We start from the raw sequence: 17,852 nt of genomic DNA on the forward strand, positions 1-17,852 counted from the left end.
ACTTACATATTCTTTGGATGGGTCACCGATGCTGCCGTTGGTGGTTGGGGCGGTGGTCTCTGTGACCTCTGGCTTCTCCTGCTGCTTCCCCTCCTCCTTGGGCAAACCACCCTGCCCTGGGAGGGCCACCTCTCCCACGCCCAGTGCCTCGCTCTTGTATTGCTTGACAAATTCTTCCATCACTTTCAACTCATTCTCCAGAAGTCCACGGCAGCGAGAAGGGTCCTGGTCGTAGATGGGGAGCTGGTGCATGAGCTGGCGTCGGCGGTAATAGGCACCCTCGGTGCCTGTCACTGGCTGCTTCTCTTTTGGGATGAGCTCCATGTACTGCAGACCCTGGTGGGGAGGAGATAAAGCTACTGTGATTCTCAGGTACCCAAGCAGACATGTGGAATTGGTGAACAGCTTCCAGCTTCTTCAGGTTTTCTGCAGAACCGAGGACAGTCAAGGCAGGAATGCTGTGAATTTGGCAACACCCAAGAGAGGCCTAAATAAGTTTCACTCTCCTCTACATTGTCACAGATTCACATTCTGGATGAGAATGGTGTACCTGAAGTCAGTGTTCATTTTAGATTTGTTGGCTTTGCAATACAGGTTTGGTTTCCTTCAATACCATTCACCTAATGGCAATGTTCCTAATTACAAAAGAGTCAATCTAGTTTAAAATTGCTTTTCTTAGAAAAGTATAATTAAATAATGATAGGCATAAGGTATTTCATCATTTATTAATTTAAAAACAGGCCAAGGCACCTTCTAATAGAATGAATTGATAAGGTATCAAGGTCATAACATTTCCACATCAATTATGACTGGTAACCACATGAATAGTAATATGTCCATAGATAACTGTCCAATTTTGGCTTTTTTTTTAAATGAACAGTAACCTTATACTTGGGTGGGTACCAGGGATGGGGACAATTGGGGAAGATAAAGGTCAAAGCCACAGAGCATGAGAAAGTGTGAAAGGAGAACTGTTTATCCTTGACAAGTATTCTCCACTTCCATGCCTGTCCCTGCCTATGACCCTGACACCCCCACCAGGTTGCGTGATTCCTACTGCCCGGGTGGCCGTTGCCATATTTACCCTCCTGGAACTTGCCTGCCCCATATCACATTGCTTGGGGCTGGACTTATTTTGGAATTGAATTGTGTTACTCAACATGGAAAGTCATACAATAATTCATAATGAATAACCATATTGGTTGCCTGATGTTATAAGGAGCAGGGGTAAGGGAGGAGAATATGAGTCCAGAGCCTGGTTTGCTGAGTTTCATAATAAATGAATTCTGGATAAGACCAATTTTAGAGAAGGGAGACACAGGTGACCCGGGGTCCTGTGGGACTCATGAAGTGAGAGGTGGCTGTGGATGGTCCCTAGGAGGCTCTGTCCTAGATCCTGGATCACCTGGCTGAGCCGCCTCCTGGCTCTGTGGGCTCACGGCACACCCTCTTACTATCCCTTCATCCACATAGTCCCCAATACTTTTCTAGGTGCTTTTGCCAGACACAGGAGATGGCCTGGGGTGGGGCGTGGACAGAATTCTGGGGTACCAGGAAATTTGAGTTTCTAGCTCTTGCCCTGCTGCTGCTCTCTGTGTAAGACTGAAAAAGTACCCAGGGCCGTGGACCTGTTTCATCATCTACAAAGTTCGAGGTAGACTGCATGATCTTCAGGGTCCTGACCACTGTGAGAAGTCTGTGGTGCCCTTACTCAGTCCTTAGCATTATTATGAGAGAGAAGCAGTAGCACTGACCTGAGTCTACAGCTCAGAAAAGTGGCTCAAGGAGCACATGGATTCGGGTTGGCCAAAGAGGCCAAGATGCTGAACCCCAACAGATGAAAGTGCCAGGGAGCCACACAGCTGACTACATGTTTGGGAAGGGCTGAGTCCTGACTCTGTCTTGGGAAAACGGGGTGCTGTTTTTCCCTGGCTCAGTATAAAACTGCAGGTAGCTTCCAGCACAAACATGCCAAGCAAGCAGGTCTTAAGAATCTAGTCTCAAACTTTGGGGTGCATAAGAATCACTTGATGGCCTTGTGAAAAACCTTCCTGGGCCCATCCTGGACTGTGATTTAGGAGTCTGTAAAGGGCCTAGAAGTGAGCGCTTTAGTAGGTCCTCCTGGGTGTGTGTGAAGCAGGATATCTGAGGATTGGGGCCTATCTGGAGATAGGGGGTGGTGGTGGGACAGGATGTGACCATCAGAGGACAGGGAAAGCAGTGGACCAGCAGCCTACAGGCTGGGGCAGGGCACAGGGCCCTGGGGATGTGGGTTAGGGACAGTGTGGGCGACAAATAACTACCCCAGACATTCTTATTTCGTGTGTGGGGACTGCCCTGCTCCCAGGATCTATGGAAGGATATTGGAGAAGTAGAAACAAGAGCGATGCTCACTGTGCCAGAATGGGCACTCAGATGGCCAACATCTCACTCATTCCAAGTGCTGAAGCAGATCTAGTTGCATGGCTGATTGAGTTCATGGGAGCACAATTTCTTCTCCTAGGAAGGCTACCGACTCCTGCAGGATGAGTGGTCGAAGGCATGGTAGGAGTAGCTAACACTTACATGGTGCTTCCTATGATCTGGGCGCCCTTCTAGGTACCTGACACAAGCTAACCCATTTAATTCTCACAGAACCTCTAGGAGTAAGGAACTAATATTACCCCTCAAGAAACTGAGGCATGGAAAAGGAACCTCCTGAAGCTCCCACAATGCATCTGTGGTAGAGACAGCTTTGTACTCAGCAGAGCTTGGGTCTCATCCATGTGTGTACTACTTCTTTAGGAGATGAATGATTTGCAAAAAGAAAAAAATTTCCTTCAATCTCTAGGGAGGTTTCCTTCGGTCTTTGTCAGAGTGAAGAGGCTGTGTAAACCCTGCCTTGTGCCATGATTCTCCAGTCCCTGGATATGGCTATGACTCTGGTCTGTAACAGGAGGTATCCCTTCCTGCTTAGCTTTACAAATAAACACTGCGGTAGAAGTCCCGCAGCAGTGGCCTTCTGCAAGTGTCAGCCACCTGCTTGTTGATCCCTACATTCAATGTCCTTTCATGGCTCTGTCCTGGCTACAGGTGTCTATAGCCCACAGAGCTCAAGGATTCCTGGCCAGGGCCCTGGAGACAGTGAGTGTTCCTTCCCAGGAACCTAGTGTTCCTGTGGCAGCTCAAAGACCCAGCTGGGTACCATAGCATCCTGCTGCCACTGGCATGTGTTCTGTGATGGCATGCCTTGCCTGGCTGGCCCGAGAATCCTAGTCACACACACCTGCGGCAGATGCTGTTCATTGACCCAGGAGAGGGTATCAGAGTCCATCTCGATACACCATTCAGACAACTACTGTTGGTTTGGCATGGGCTTGGGAAGGAGATGATGGGGACAGAGGTTTGGGTCAGAGTCAGCTGCCTGCGCCTCTCAGAGCTTGTAACAGAATCTCTCAGGAATCTCTCCAGGAAGCTGATTAAGGTCATGTTTCCAAAACCTTTAGCAAGAGACCTTTTCTTGGAGCAGTTAGGAAAGGTTGGTTTGGGTTTCAAGGTTTTCATGAGGACCTTTCTGAGTCATTTGGTGCTTTGCTGTCTGGCTGGGACATCTTGGGTGAAGTGGTTCCCAGAATCGGGCTTCATCAGGAGAGGAATCAAAGGGCAGAGAGAAAAGTGGAAAAGGTACTTTATTCTAAGAGTTGGGCAGTAGGACACACATGGATTTCTGGAATCGGAAGACCTGATCCTGCCTGTTCTTTCTGCTTCTCTAGCTGTCAGGCAAGGATGGTAAATGGGCTTCGTGTTACATGTCAATCCTAGTCAACAGTGGCCACTTGGAGTGTTGTGTCGAAGATTCTGAGGCCAATGAAGGCACTACGAGAGACAATGCCCTGATTGACCAGCCATGTTTGCCTTAGGCATGAGAGTAGAGGATGAGGTATGAGTGCCACACCTGCGTAGGCTCCTCAAAGACTTTCCCCTGTAAAACAGGGTTACGATGCATATAGGGAGTGGTAAGGTGTTGATGATCTATCTATTTATCTGTCATCTACAGAATGTTCAATGGATGCTGGTTCCCTTCATCTTTTCCCCCTTGCCACCCCCCAGATCCTGGATAGCCTTCAAAGATCTGCCCAAGTTCCTCCCTATTCTTAGGAGCCTTCCTTAAAAGTGCTAATCCAAGGTACCTGCTTTTTTCCTGCCTCTCTTCCTATATGTCTGGTTCTCCTGGCCTGGCTTGGTAGCCAAGAGCCTAAGCTTTGGAGTCAGGGAGGCCTGAGTCCAAGGGATGGCTCTGCCATTTAAGCCAGTGATGGGACATTTAGCTAGCTGTGTCACTTCTCTCAACCTCAGTTGCCCCCTCTGTGAATAAGTATAGTAATAGTATATATCCTTAACAGTTAGAATTTTCTAGATGAGACCATGCAAGTACAGCTCTTAGCATAGGGCCCGGTACATGTAAATGCTCAGTAAACATTAGCCATTGGGTTTATTGTTACTAGCCTTAAAGGCTTAAGAATTTCTCCGTTTTTCATTCTGGTTGGGAAGGATGACAGGAAGATTCAGTCCCATTTCCAAAATATAATCAGTCCTGATCACTTGGTAATTAAACAAACATCAGGAGGGTGAATGGGAAGGGACAACTGTCCAATCTCAGAAAGGCAACTTGCTCAGGCAGGCCAGATGCAGGGCAGACAGAGGGGCCTTTATACCATGTGGTTTTACGAGCCAGCATTAATCATAGCCTGACGATGCCTTCCTCTGATTAGTCTGGGGCCAAAGCATTTGGGGTTTTCACCAGCCAGTTCCTGACGTCCACAGCCAGCTCTTTTACAAGCCGCCTGCTTTACTTTCCACTGACATGTTGTAGACCTGGGTGATGGCTTACCCAGACCTGGGCGCTGGAGGCAGACCTGGGTTTGGAGCCACCCAGCATGTCCTGGTACTGCTGTTGTTGGATGCCACCCTCTGGCCCGGATCTGCCCCTGTCTAGCCCCTGCAACTGGTAAAGGCCAACTGACCACGCTGTGTTTCCCTACACGTAAAATAATTCCTACTTCACATGGTGGCTGAGCTCACAAATGCTGACCTATTCTTTTAAAATGTTTTTTTTTTTTTTAAAAAGTACAGCTTTTAAAAAAGTAACTTTGCCAGTCTCCACTTGATCTAGAAGGGATTTCCCCATCTTTCCCTCACTTAAGCTATAGCTTAGAGCTGTGCTGCTCAGACTCTCTATGGTGAAGGATCAGGGTTTTTTTGTTTGATTTTTCTATCTATTGCAGAATGATTTGTGGGCTCGCTGCATGAGATGAGAATGTAGCTCATGCCACATGAGATTCCCACATGAGTCTGAGCATAGTGGAATTCTGTTCAGTGAGAGGAGTTCTCTGATCACAGGCATGGATGTCAATTGCTACTAAATCTCTCCAACATTTATTCTCAATTTCTGTACCTCTCGTTGTGGGCCAGTCACAGGATTTTTATGGCACAGTGTTGGTCCATAGACCACATGTGGAATGTCACTGGCCAGGAGGGTGACATAGCACAAATACCCATCAAGCCTACTATGTGCCCTGCATGGTGCAAGGTGTTGGATAGGATGGGGCACAGGATAGGTATGGCATCTGCCCTTTTGGGGCCTTGCTTCACTCCAGTGAGAGAGATGATAACTAAGCAAAGACATACATAAGACAACCATAGCTTGCAATCAAAGCTTCTAAAGAAACACTGGAGAACTGAGAGAAAAAAAAAATGAGGGCAGCCTGGGTGGCTCAGCAATTTAGCGCTGCCTCCAGTCCAGGGCATGATCCTGGAGACTCGGGATCGAGTCCCATGTCGGGCTCCCTGCATGGAGCCTGCTTCTCCCTCTTGCCTGTGTCTCTGCCTCTCTCTGTGTCTCTCATGAGTAAATAAATAAAAATCTTAAAAAAAAAATGTAGCTGGAGGATAGGTGGCATCTGCTGTAGACTGGGTGGTTAGGGAAGGCCTGCCTTGGACCTGTCAGAAAGACCTAGCCATGCAAAGAGCAGGAAAAGGACATTTCAAGTAGAGGGAACAGCAAGTGCAAAGTCCCTGAGGAGGGCAAAAGCCTAGAGCATTCAAGAGCAGGGAAGAGGAAGGTCAGGGCACTGTAAGGTAATGAGTAAGGGGTCACAGCTGTTGGGGAGTCTGTGGTGGGGATATGACCATGCAGGACTCTGAAGCCTCTCCTTTTTTCCCCAGAAGACATTTAATTAAATGCCAGGCTTGCATCCCTAAAATCGTAGGACCTTTTTACTCTCATTAACTTGTGGAAATCACCTTGGTCTTTGCTATTGCAGGTATGGTCTAGGGGCCAGCAGAATCAGCATCACCTGGGAGCATGTTAGGAGTGTGGAGTCTCAGACCAGCCCCAAGCTCACTAGATGTATTTCTGCAAGCTGTCCAGATAATGTATAAGGTAGTTGAAATTTGAGGGGCACTGGTCTGGTCCCCTGGGTCTTGAAGGTGGCTGCGTGCGGCATTACCTGAGGAGTCAAATACCCATATCTGTTGATTCTGATCCTGTAATCTAGAGCTTCTGATTTAATGGTCTGGGGTGAGGCCTGTGCATGGGGACTTGTTATGGGTTTTTGTAGTGGGCAGCCAGGATGTGACTTTGTGCAAGTCATTTCTCTTTCTGGATCTTGTCCTTCTCTGGGTGCTTCTTCCCAGGGTTGTGTAAAGCTAGTTCAGTTCTCCCTTCAAGCCCAAGAGGTCTCAGTGGTTAGAAAAAAGAGGGGACTATTTCTGTGCTCCACCACAGGCCTGCAATGGGCATATCCCAGGCCACTCTGAGGAAAAATGAACATCTCACACATGAAGACAAGCACTCTGAGAGTCTGGAATCACAAACCATCCTTTGTTCAGAAATGGGGAGCCCAAAGGGAACCATGAATGACCCTGTACCAGAGCTGGAAGGGCCCTTTATAATTCTCAGAAACACTTCTATCCATTTCCTGGATGAGGAAAACCCAGGGCCAGTTTTCACTTCAAGATCACATAGTGAGGCAGGAATGGGCTTAGAATCTTATCTATTTCTATCATCTCGCCCTCTTCCTACCTTGTCTTTGAAATTCAGGCATAGCTAACATTTACATGGATAGGAGAACAACCCTTTGGTTGGAGGATGCTGTCTTACCAGTTTCTGGGTGACTCCAGGGGGGGCCCACTCATAGGTGATGGTGTCAAAGGTGGGATCTTTCCCAGTGGCAATGGGATTGGTCATGATCATCCGATTCCTCTTGTAAATCCGGATGCCGTCCCCACCTTTCACCCGGGCTGTGAGGGTGGAATACTTGGAGTCCATCAGCAAGCGGCCAATTTTCCGATCGTCTTCCAGCTCAGAGCTCAAGCAGTGATCCTCATGGCTGCATTTGCATGACTTGCATATTTTCCTGGGGTGGGAGGTTAATTGGGACAAATGAGATCAACCTCCAGAGAAGAGGAGCAGAGTCTCCTGCTGGTAGCATCTGCCTTTTTGAAAGCAAGTTCAAGGTTTAACTTTAGTAACTTGGAACGGTTTGCAGCAGATGAATGGTAACCTGAGACCAAAAGGCCTTGGGATTGGGAACTGAGTTTAGGAGACTGTCCATCAGTCGGTCTATGGGGAATGTGGGATATGACTTTTGGTGGTAAAAGGAACAACACATTTTTACTCACAGTGATTATGACAGCAAAGGTTGGTTCATTCATTAGAGATGCTTGAAAGCAGGAGTCTTTATGATCTGTGGGCTGAACCTGGCCCACAACCTGGTTTTGTAAATGAAGTTTTACTGGAACATAGCCATGCTCAATTCATTTACATATTGTCTGTGGATGCATTTGGGCTAAACAGACAGACTCGAATAATTGCAACAGAGACCATGTAGCCCACAGAGCCTAAAGTATCCATGATCTGGTCCTTTGTAAAAAAAAAAAAAAAGTTTGCTGACCCCTGCTTTAAGGAAATCTTGAAATGGTCTCCCAAGATTCATTAGCCTTGGAGCTTCAACAACTTTCACTCTTTAGCACTCAAACTGAAGTTAGAACACAGCTGGAAATTTTCTTCGAAAAATGGGTGGATAGGACCCAGGGGGAAGGGAATGAGCTCAGGAAACCCCTTAGGCTGGAGAGATTGATGTTTGCTGGCAAGGCTCTGCTGCGAGGCCGAGAGAAGGAAAAGCATCCTGGGGGAAGCGTCAAATTCACTCGAAAGCCTGATGCTTCTCTCTGACAATTACAGACTACAGCATCTGGCTGCTTCATACCCATGCTGTTGAGGTTTTGAAATCCAGAGGGTTCAAGGTATAGAGGAAAACCACTTCCCTCCCTTTCTGGCCTGACACCTGAGGTGTGCTGTATCGTGGCTGCTCTCACATATGAGATTTAAGAACTTGTTAATAAGTGAAGTGAGCAACGTCAAGCCCTGCGACACGGATGAGGCAGGCCCGAGCAAGAGAGAGGTCAGGGCAGTAGCACGAGTGCTTCACAGCCAGGGATGCCTAAAGGAATCCTCCTTTTCTTCACCAGTAGTTCTAAACGCAGGTCAGTTCTGTGGCAATGTCTGAAGACATTTTTGGTTGTCACAATGGGGTAGCTACTGGCTTCTGTGGGGTAGAGGCCAGGGGTGCTGCTAAACATCCCATAATATATAGGATAGCCCCCCCCCTCCACACCAAAGAATTAGCCTGTCCAAAATGTCAACAGTGCTGAGGTTGAGAAACCCCTGTCTAATATAAAGGGAGGGAGGCCCCACTGCAACCTTCCAGGAGTGCACTGTTGGGATCGGGGAGGGAGAGAAAATCAGACAGAACTGTAACTGTAAGGCTGGGCCACAGGAGGGTTTCATATGCTCTGGGGTGGCTCTGTTGATGTGGACCAGTTCCCCCAGCATGTATGTATGTGGCACATGGCAAGAGGCTCAGTGTGGTAAGTGTGGGACACAGCAGGTTACATTTCTGCAGTGCAAGGCTGATTCTTGTTTTTAATGCAAGAAGCTTGTAGTCCAGTTTCACATTCAGTGGGTTACAATGTGAGAAATGGTAAAATCGATGATCTCAAGGATAATGCTGGTACTCCAAAACAGAGTATGACCCTAAAGATGATGTGGGGCAAAAATAAGCAGTCTTTTCTTCTGGTCCTCATAAGAAGGGGTTGCTCATTTTATAGAATTGGGGCATTTTATTAATAATAAACATTCCCTTTCCTCTCCCTTTTATGAGCCAGGCATGAAGGAGACGGTTTCTCCAACATAGGGGAGAGCACCACTGGTTTACATGTGGGGAGTGACAACAGCAGAGGAGGAAGTGGTAGGAGGAAGAGGAAGGAAGTGAGGGAAAGCCTGGTGTCCCATCAGATCCTCTGAGCCCCATTGCCTACCATGCATGGAGCTGGGTGGAGGAGCTGCCATTTGCTTTTTTTTGTTAAATAAGACTCTCAGGATGCTATTAGAGATGTGGCAAATGCAAAACACTTTAAAATGGAAAATGTTGACGGATATGAGATATTCTTTGAAATTGTGTCAGTGTTATTTCTCCTTTTATTCATATTGTCATGTTGCAAGGCACTGTTGCTGGGATTCCATGGATGAGGAAGACACCTTCCTAGCCCTACTCTACTCTTTCCAGGCACTCAGACTGAAGGGGACACAGACACAACCCAGAAAGATCCTCAATAGTATTGAAACAGCTATTTATTCTTCCTAGGCTACCAGCAATGGAGGAAAAGGCAAAGCCTTGGACTCTTATCCCATCCTGAACACTAGCCCAACACAGGCCCATGGTCAAGTCTATCATCTGACAGCGAGAGGGCTAGTGGGTATCAGGAGTTGGCAAACTACATTCCATTAGCAGAATCTGGCCCATCACCTATTTCTGCACAACCTGTGAAGCAAGAATAGTTTCTACATCATTATAGGGTTGAAAAAAATTCAAAAGGTTACTATCTTATGACCCAAGAAAATGATATGAAATTTGAATTTCACTCCTGAAATAGAGATTGATGGGAACATACGCACATTAATTCATTTACATATTGCCTATGGATGCTTTCATGCTACAAGGGCCACGTTAACTAGTTGTGTTAAGGACCAAACGGCCTGTGAAACCTAAAATGTTTATGAAGAGACTGTTTACAGGATGTTAGCTGACCCTTGGTCTATTTGACGAGTTCCAAACTTTGCTGCACACCTAAATCACCTGGGGAGCTTGGTAAACTTGGAGATGCCCTACCTTGGCCCCAGCAAGTCAGATTCCATGGGTCTGGAGTGGAATCTGGACAGGGATACTTGCAATCCTGTTCAGAGGTGATTTGGATGCACATCAAAGTGCCAGAGTCCCTAGTTGGTTCCTTTCAGAAATGTAAGCAGCTCTGGTTGACTTTCTCTAGATTGTCTCTCAGAAAGCAGAGGAAGCCTAGCTCTGAGGGCAGAGTTATCCGTGAAGATCCACTGCCCCAGGGAGAAGATGCAGAGTTAACATGTAATTCCTGGGGCAGCCGCCTAAGCTGGCATGGAGACAGGACCTCATCAGAAGGGGTGCCATAATGAGGACACCGGGGTGATCCAAAGAATGACCCCTGAAGAATGTAAAATTTTGTGATCTCAAGATCCATTTTTCATACTATCATCTCATTTTTTTCATACTATGTCCCCTCCTTCCCTCAAAGCAGGGTTTTTCTCTATTTACTGAAGCCAGTGAGCATTTTAAAAAAAATAAAGCTATTAGGATTATGATAATATATATATATAAAGAATCTCTGCATGCAAGGAAGAGACTTTCTGTCGGGCTCTCTCTGAAAAGCCTGGAGTCCTAGACATGTGTTTCCCTCTGCCCTGAGGAGCAGTTCAGCACCTTGAGGTTGGCTCCGAAGGCCAGGGAACCTGGCATGTCCATCTGGGAAGCAGGAGGCTGCAGGCTGCTAGGGGAACCTCCCCTTCTGTTTTCATGATTTGCTGTTTCATGAACGTCTGCTCTTGCCTTCACTCTGTACCCTTCGAAGTAATTCTACCATCTGTGCCACCAATACTAATATCATTCTAATTCTGCTGTGTCAATCACTAATTTGATGACAGACAGCTTGCCTCAAACTACGGATTGCGAAGCCAGAGTGGAGCCTAGAGCATATGGGCTCCAGCATCCCCATTTTTCAGAAGGGAAAGGCGAGGCTTACAGAAGGGAAGTGTTTGTTTCAAGCAGAGTCAGGAGGTTAACTTGTCCTGTGATTATCAGTCGAGGGACCTGCTCATTAAACCAGGCTGGCTGTCACTTTGGTTATTCAAATATCTTTCAAACTACTAAAAGTATGAGAACTGGAGCATAAAAATGGTTTCACGTGGTTTCCCATTCTGGGACCTCACTGTTCCAATGTGGCTTGAATTCAGGTCTCCATTAAAGTTATTCAAACTAAGACAACACTTGGTATGTGGGACCCAAGGCTACAATCTGCACTTCTCAAGGATCAATTCACTTGATGTTCAAGTCCTTTGCAGAATGGTGGGGGAATGTAGAGATTAAAACAATGCTGAGACTCCTGGTTACAGCCCCAATTGGTAACCAACTCCTGGTTACAGGCTCAGAATTGCCCTCCTGCCATAAACAGCTAGAAAACCAGACAAAATATGTTAAATGACCCTTTTCAGATGTCAGACAACAGGCAGCAAAGGACTGATCCTTTAGAGGGGGAAACATTGAACTGAGTCAGTGGGTGTATTTGGGGAACATTATCTCCTGCCTTAAAGAGTCTAAAAGGAGGTATCCCAGCTGTCTTTGGAGAGCTGATGAGGAGTCAGCATTATTCTGTAACACCCTGATGGCAGATTCAGGACCAGGGGGTGAAATGATAGGGAAGCTGACTCTCCTCAAGACCAGAAAGGGCTCAAATGGCCAGAATAGATGCGTGGGGTGTTCCCCCAAAGGGGAGTGTGTTCGCTGTGGGAGGAATTTGTGCGGGGGATGGAGTGGGGTTTGGACGACCTTGACGGTCCCTTGCATCCAGAAGACCACATGAGCTCCTGTGAGGTTGAGGACTGTCAGGGAACGGAGTCAAGGAATAATCTTGTGCTTCGAACAAACACAGGACTGGTGAGTGTTTGAGAACATGGTGTGGGGTTCAAGAAGACCCAAGTTTGAATCCTGCCATGTATTGGATGTTTCCCTGCTACCCACTCTTGGTTTACTGACTTGAAAAACGGAGAAACTTTTCCCTACTGCTCAAGGTTACTTCAACGTTTAAATGTAAAAGACTTGGTTCAGCTCAACAAATGTTTTTGCAATTGCCATCTCACTATGGAAGTCAACAACTCTGAGACAATTACCTCCCAAATTGTGCTCCCCCACTGAATGTCCAAGGAAACCCTCTGGCAGGGGAGATAAAAACTCCCTCTTTGCTCTCTTGCCCTACAGAGGTTAGGCTGTCTCTCCCAGGGCTGCTGGGATAGTCACACAGGCTGTGCCCTGCACAAATCCAGTGGGTGATACCCACATAGATGCTGATGGGAACAGTGCCCGGGAGCTGTGCAGTATGGCAGCCCTACTTCTGGCTTTCAGAGTCCTCAATGAAAAACAAGAAAAACTCTGCAGATCCAAGTCTAGCTGTATCTTATGGCCCTCCTTTGTGGGTATGAGTATACTGCGGCCTGGTTTTAAAGTACTAGGGACACAGTGACTTTTATTTCTGGCCCTGGGGTCCTCTGAGGTCACAACAGGGGCAACAACATAGTACAGGGGGATCAAGCACATGCACCAAACCCCAGGGTAGAGCAATCTGGAGAGGACCAGGCACCAATTAAGAGGTACCCACATCTTCCCAGTGTGGTCCTTGGTGGGCTGAGCTTGGAGGCCTCCACCTTGAAATGGTGAGTGAAGCACTAAACTCCTTTCTCATCTTGGCTCCCAAGGACTTCTCAGTCATTTCTGAATTGGGCCATGCAGGAGTACATTCACTCTGGAGCCAGTCCTCCCTGAAACGCATGCATTGTAAGCAGCCGCAGCAGAGAAGAATGACTAGGGGTTCCCAGAAAGGACAGCCAAGAAATGAAGACAGGCATAGCCTCTCCTGACAAACTCTGTTACCTCCATGGATGTGGCTCGAAGCCTGAACACGTCCCCTTGCATTTCAAACAAGGCACACCTCTTGCTGACTGCTGCTGGCCCAGGGACATCTGGAAAAGAAGACAGAAAAGAGGGTGTTTTCCTTCCAAATGTCTTGGACCGGGGATGCTTGACCTCTAAAAGACCTGGCATGCCCGCAAAGGGATTGTGTGGGGTTCAAAGGGCTCAAGATGAATAAGCCATCAGTTACTGTTTACCAAGAATGGAGAAGACCAGCTGGGAAAGTAGCCATAGAGCAGGCAAATGTGGAAGGGTGGGGCCCTTCCCAATAAAAATGGACCAAGGCAGGGTCTTTCAGAGCTGTTGCCAGCCGGCCCATAGGGTTCCCTTGGAAACCCCCTGCTGTGAGGGATCATCTGCTCCTTCCTCCACATTCACCAGCTCCCCTGGTCCACTTGTCACTGGAATGGAATCTTCCAGTGAGTGACTCCTCTCCCTCATTTATTTGTGATTTATTGATAGGGTGGGATTAAACCAAAGCTATAGGCAGACACAAATGTTCATGCTGCCAAATGTTTATAGCTCAAAGCATAACAAATATTTTGCTAAAACATGGAAAATCAGGAGCATTTCAAGACTGGTTGTCCTCTGAAAGGAGAACAACACATGGGATAGGTTTTACTCTTTGTCACCAGCTGCTGCAGCTGCTGTGTTGAGACCCAAATGCCCGAATGGATCTCAAATCAGCAGCATCACAGGAAGCTTGCCAGAAACACAGCCCCTCAGGTCCCACCCCAGCCCTTCTGATTCAGAATCTGCAGTTCAACAAAATTCCAGGAGATTTGTATTATATTAAAATTGGAGAGCCAGTGGATCTGCTGGCTAAGAAACTTACCTATCTCTCCACTGGGGGTGGGGATGACTTGCTCCAGTTACGTACATGTATTATGGTTTTATCAAGAACAAGGCATAAGCTCCTCACATCTGAACAGACTATTGATTCATTTAACTATTTATTTAGCATGTGTCAGGCATAGGGATACATCATAGGACTTGGGTGTACCCTAGATGTACTCACAGACAAGGGGGAGACCGAGCGAGAAACACGTACTTATCACTTGCTCCTGAAAGGGTAAGTTTGAGGCAAAGGAAACTGCCCGTTATGTAGCAGAAAGGCGTGGGAGCCTGGGAGACCAGGATTCCAAACCCAGCTTCATGACTTAATAGCCATACTGGCCTTGGACTAACCGGGCTTCAGTCTCCTTGTCAAATGGGTATGAAGATGATATACGTAAAGTGCTTATTCACACTGGGTACTAAAAAAATGGGAGCTGGTGTAATTTTGCACACAGACTGTAGGTACACAGAGGAAGGGGTGAAGAAACCCGTATGGGAAGTCCAGGGAAGCTTCCCAGAGGAGGTGACTCTGGATGGGGGTTATACAAAAAGAGCAGACAGAAACAGAGAAGGGATTTCTAGAAGGGAGAAAATATGCACAGGAAAAAGATGCAGAAGAGCATGATGGGTGGGATGTTGCAATCTGAGCATTACTCCTTTACTCCCTTTGCTTTTAAATGGGGAAAAAACCAGCAGTGGAACTTGTGAGACCATCCTCATCGCTACTGTTAGAATCCAAAGAAGTACGTGAAAAGACACACTTATTCCTCACAATATTTCTCTTCTGTACCTCAGATCTTCCCACAATGACTCTAGCTCCCACCTCCCACTCGACAGCTGCTGTTTATACCATGTCCTCCCGGGCTTCACTGTTCAAACACACATTCGCAACTCTGGAGAGTAAGCACCATGCTGCACATGTTTGAAAGAGAGCATGTTCACATTTGTGCCTGGTCAGTGCTAGGTTCTTGTTAAAAATGAAAAACGAGAGGATGTTCCCTGTCAAAACTCATCATCCTAAGCTGGGGAGCTTTCATTCACAGGTAGAACTCTGTTCTCTAGAACCCTGGCATATGAAACCTCGCAAGCTTCCACCTCTTGTTCTGCTTCTGCCTCTTGTCACCTTGGATTCTACTAGTTGAAACACAGTGATCCTTTCACACTTAATGTTTGAGCGATTCAACAGCTATTTTGGAAGGTATACAACTTATGAATAAGGCTTCATTGTTGGATCATTTCAGAAGGACCTAGAGGGAGCAAAGCCTGGAAACAGAAGAGCTGTGTGGAAGCGTTTCATAAAGGCCAAAGCACCCTGCATGCGAGCATCGCTGTTCTTCTAACAGAGTGGCTGATTTAACAGTCATCCTATAAGGGGATTAGTCCTGATGCTTGGCCGGAGAGCTGAACTGCTGGCTCAGGGTTTGGCTAGAAATAGTGATGTAAGGCAGCACAGCACAGCAGAGCACAGGCCTGTGGGGCAGGGGGCTGGCTCCATGGTGCCAGCTCTGACATTTATTAGCTGTGCAGCTAGAGGCAACTCATTTCCTACCCCGGCCTAAGTTGCTCCTCTGTAAGATGAGAAAACTGGCCTGGACTGAGGTTGCTGGAATCCTGTTCCACAGAATCCTTGTTCTGTGAGATGTTGCAAAGTGGTTGTTGATGGCTGGGAGTGGGAAGGATTACATGATCAAATAAAAATGGTGGACACGGGATGTGAAGTGGCTTTCAGAGCCTCTCAGGGGCCAGCCTATGTGAAGAGCAAGAAGAGAGGTGGAGGGACGCCGGGGTGGCTCAATGGTTGAGCATCTGCCTTTGGCTCAGGGCACGATCCTGGCCCGGGGATCAAGTTCTGTATCAGGGCCCCTGAGGGGAGCCTGCTTCTCTCTCTGTATCTCTCGTGAATAAATAAATAAACTCTTAAAAAAAAAAAAAGAAAAGAGGTAGAGAACAGGCAGCTATTTCAAGTGAGGAGGTCCAGGCTTTGGGGTCAGAAGGCCTGGATATTAGTCCTAAATTTGTTCCTTTCTTCTGCTGGACTTGGGCAAGTGACTAGACTTGCAGAGTCTCCGTTTCTCCCTCTGGGTTGTGGGGATAATAAGAACCAACCTGTCTCGTGGAGCTACCGTGAGGCTTAAATGGGTTGCCGCAGTGATAGGGCTTAGCATGCATGTATTATGCACTGAGTGTCTACTCTTCTCGTCAGCACACCTTGTGTAAATGGTCTGGGAGGCCCTGACTCAGACATTCAAAAAAAAAAAAATTCATTCTCCAGCTTGAGAATTCTGAGGAATTTTAGAGGAACTACTTTCTAACTCCACACCTCATATACTTTCTTACTGTCTCTTTTGCTTCATGTGTATACGTGTTGCCTCTCTGACTAAGTGCAGGAAGCAGAGAGTTGGCCTTAGTCTCCATCCTGCTAGTGGGACAGTTTCCATGGCGATAGAAGTCCGTGGGAGAGAAAAATAAATGGCCTTGCAAGGAAGAAGCAGATTTGGGCCATCAGGCCACACTTGCAGCCAGTTTCCTGGCCAACTGCTTAACACAATAAATAGCCATTTGTCCCCTGCATGTCAGACAGACCCAGCTATGTCGGACACAGAAAATGATGATCCTGTTTATTAAGGAGAGGAAAACATCAACCAGAAACAGTGCTTCAAACAAGATATTCTGGTTTATAAACAGTAGGTTTCTCTGATGTGGACACCGTCTCAAAAGAAAGATGGTGCAGTGGCTGCTCACAGTGGCTCACAGTAGCTGAAAACAGAAGAGCTTAAAAGGAGTCATCACTTTAAAAAAATGGGTTCCTGGAATGTAACATCTATTCTATCATTTTTCCTGAGGGGAGATAACATGTTTTGACAATTTTCTTTGGCTCGGGAGAGTGGGATATTGTGGAACTGAATTGTGTCAGGGACTTAAAAGGACTCAGCTCAGGCCAGGAACCCTGGGGACACATGGGCCAGGGGCAACAGGCCTCCTTCTCACTTTGAGCATTTCTTCCAGGTGAACCCCCAGGGGAAGTCTAATGGGGGGAAATGTCACCAAGAACAAGGTAGGACAGAGATGAAGGTAAAAGAGAGATGCAATTTGGAGTTTAGGAATGAATGTGGGACTTGGGATTAGACCGTGAGAGTTCTCATATGTAACTTGGTTTCCTCTTCTGCAAAATGGGTTTTCCCTGCCCCTTTTTTGCCTCCACAGGCTGTTGTAAGCAGCAAGTCAGATTAAAAGGTTGTTCTTAGTGTAAAATATTTACCATTGTTAAAAAAATTATCCAAAACTCGAGTGTAAGGCAGAAAAGTGGGTGGCATGTCCTCTCAGTATCATATGGTGGCAATGACATTGGCCCCTGCTCTGCACCCCCTGCAAGGATTATCTAGGCAAATTTACTTTGCTTTACTCCAAGACTTGGTGAGGCTACATGTTACCAGATTTTTGTCTGGTAAACATACAAATATAAGGACTTTTTGTCTTTTTGAAACAGATAAAGGTTATGGTTTCTTGTCCTGTTGGACATTAACTAGTTAAGTACCTAACCCATAAATCTTGTCCTAACATTAAATTGCCTATAAATACCCAACCCCTAAAATAATTTTTGAACTGGTCTAAATATCTTACTTCATTAACTAATGAATTAGATAAACCTTTTGCTAAGTTTTATTTTATATTTGCATAAGAGTCACGATCTTACATTTTTGAAAATTGTATCTTCACACCATCACATGCCCTCCTGATCATCCATGGGTTTGCTTTCTGAGCTAGGGTGTTTTGAATATTGCCACTAAATTTTATTCCAAGCCAATCACTCTGTCTTGTCCTCTACAGGTAAGCTCTATAAGCATATGTGCTATTAAAGATTATTAGCCAACATGCTTTAATACTTGAAAACAAACCCTTTCCTCCTCACCAAGGAGAGAAGGT

The 17,852-nt window shown here is 46.6% G+C and overlaps 1 protein-coding gene across 2 annotated transcripts in view; it reads right to left on the bottom strand.

Annotated features, from left to right (window-relative positions):
• Positions 1–17,852, bottom strand: part of LMCD1 (LIM and cysteine rich domains 1) — a 58,752-nt gene that overhangs the window by 15,855 nt on the left and 25,045 nt on the right. Inside the window, exons 2-4 of one of the 2 annotated variants that reach the window (XM_055344569.1) lie at positions 13,053–13,141; positions 7,142–7,397; positions 7–336 (exon numbers count right to left, since the gene is read on the bottom strand). In XM_055344569.1, the coding sequence (XP_055200544.1) occupies positions 7–336; positions 7,142–7,397; positions 13,053–13,141 (675 nt within the window). The remainder of the gene's footprint in view (positions 1–6; positions 337–7,141; positions 7,398–13,052; positions 13,142–17,852) is intronic. The other variant, XM_055344570.1, reaches the window with a different exon arrangement.

Source organism: Nyctereutes procyonoides, unplaced genomic scaffold (genome assembly GCF_905146905.1).
Source record: "Nyctereutes procyonoides isolate TBG_1078 unplaced genomic scaffold, NYPRO_anot_genome, whole genome shotgun sequence".
NCBI classification, from domain to species: Eukaryota; Metazoa; Chordata; class Mammalia; order Carnivora; family Canidae; genus Nyctereutes; species Nyctereutes procyonoides.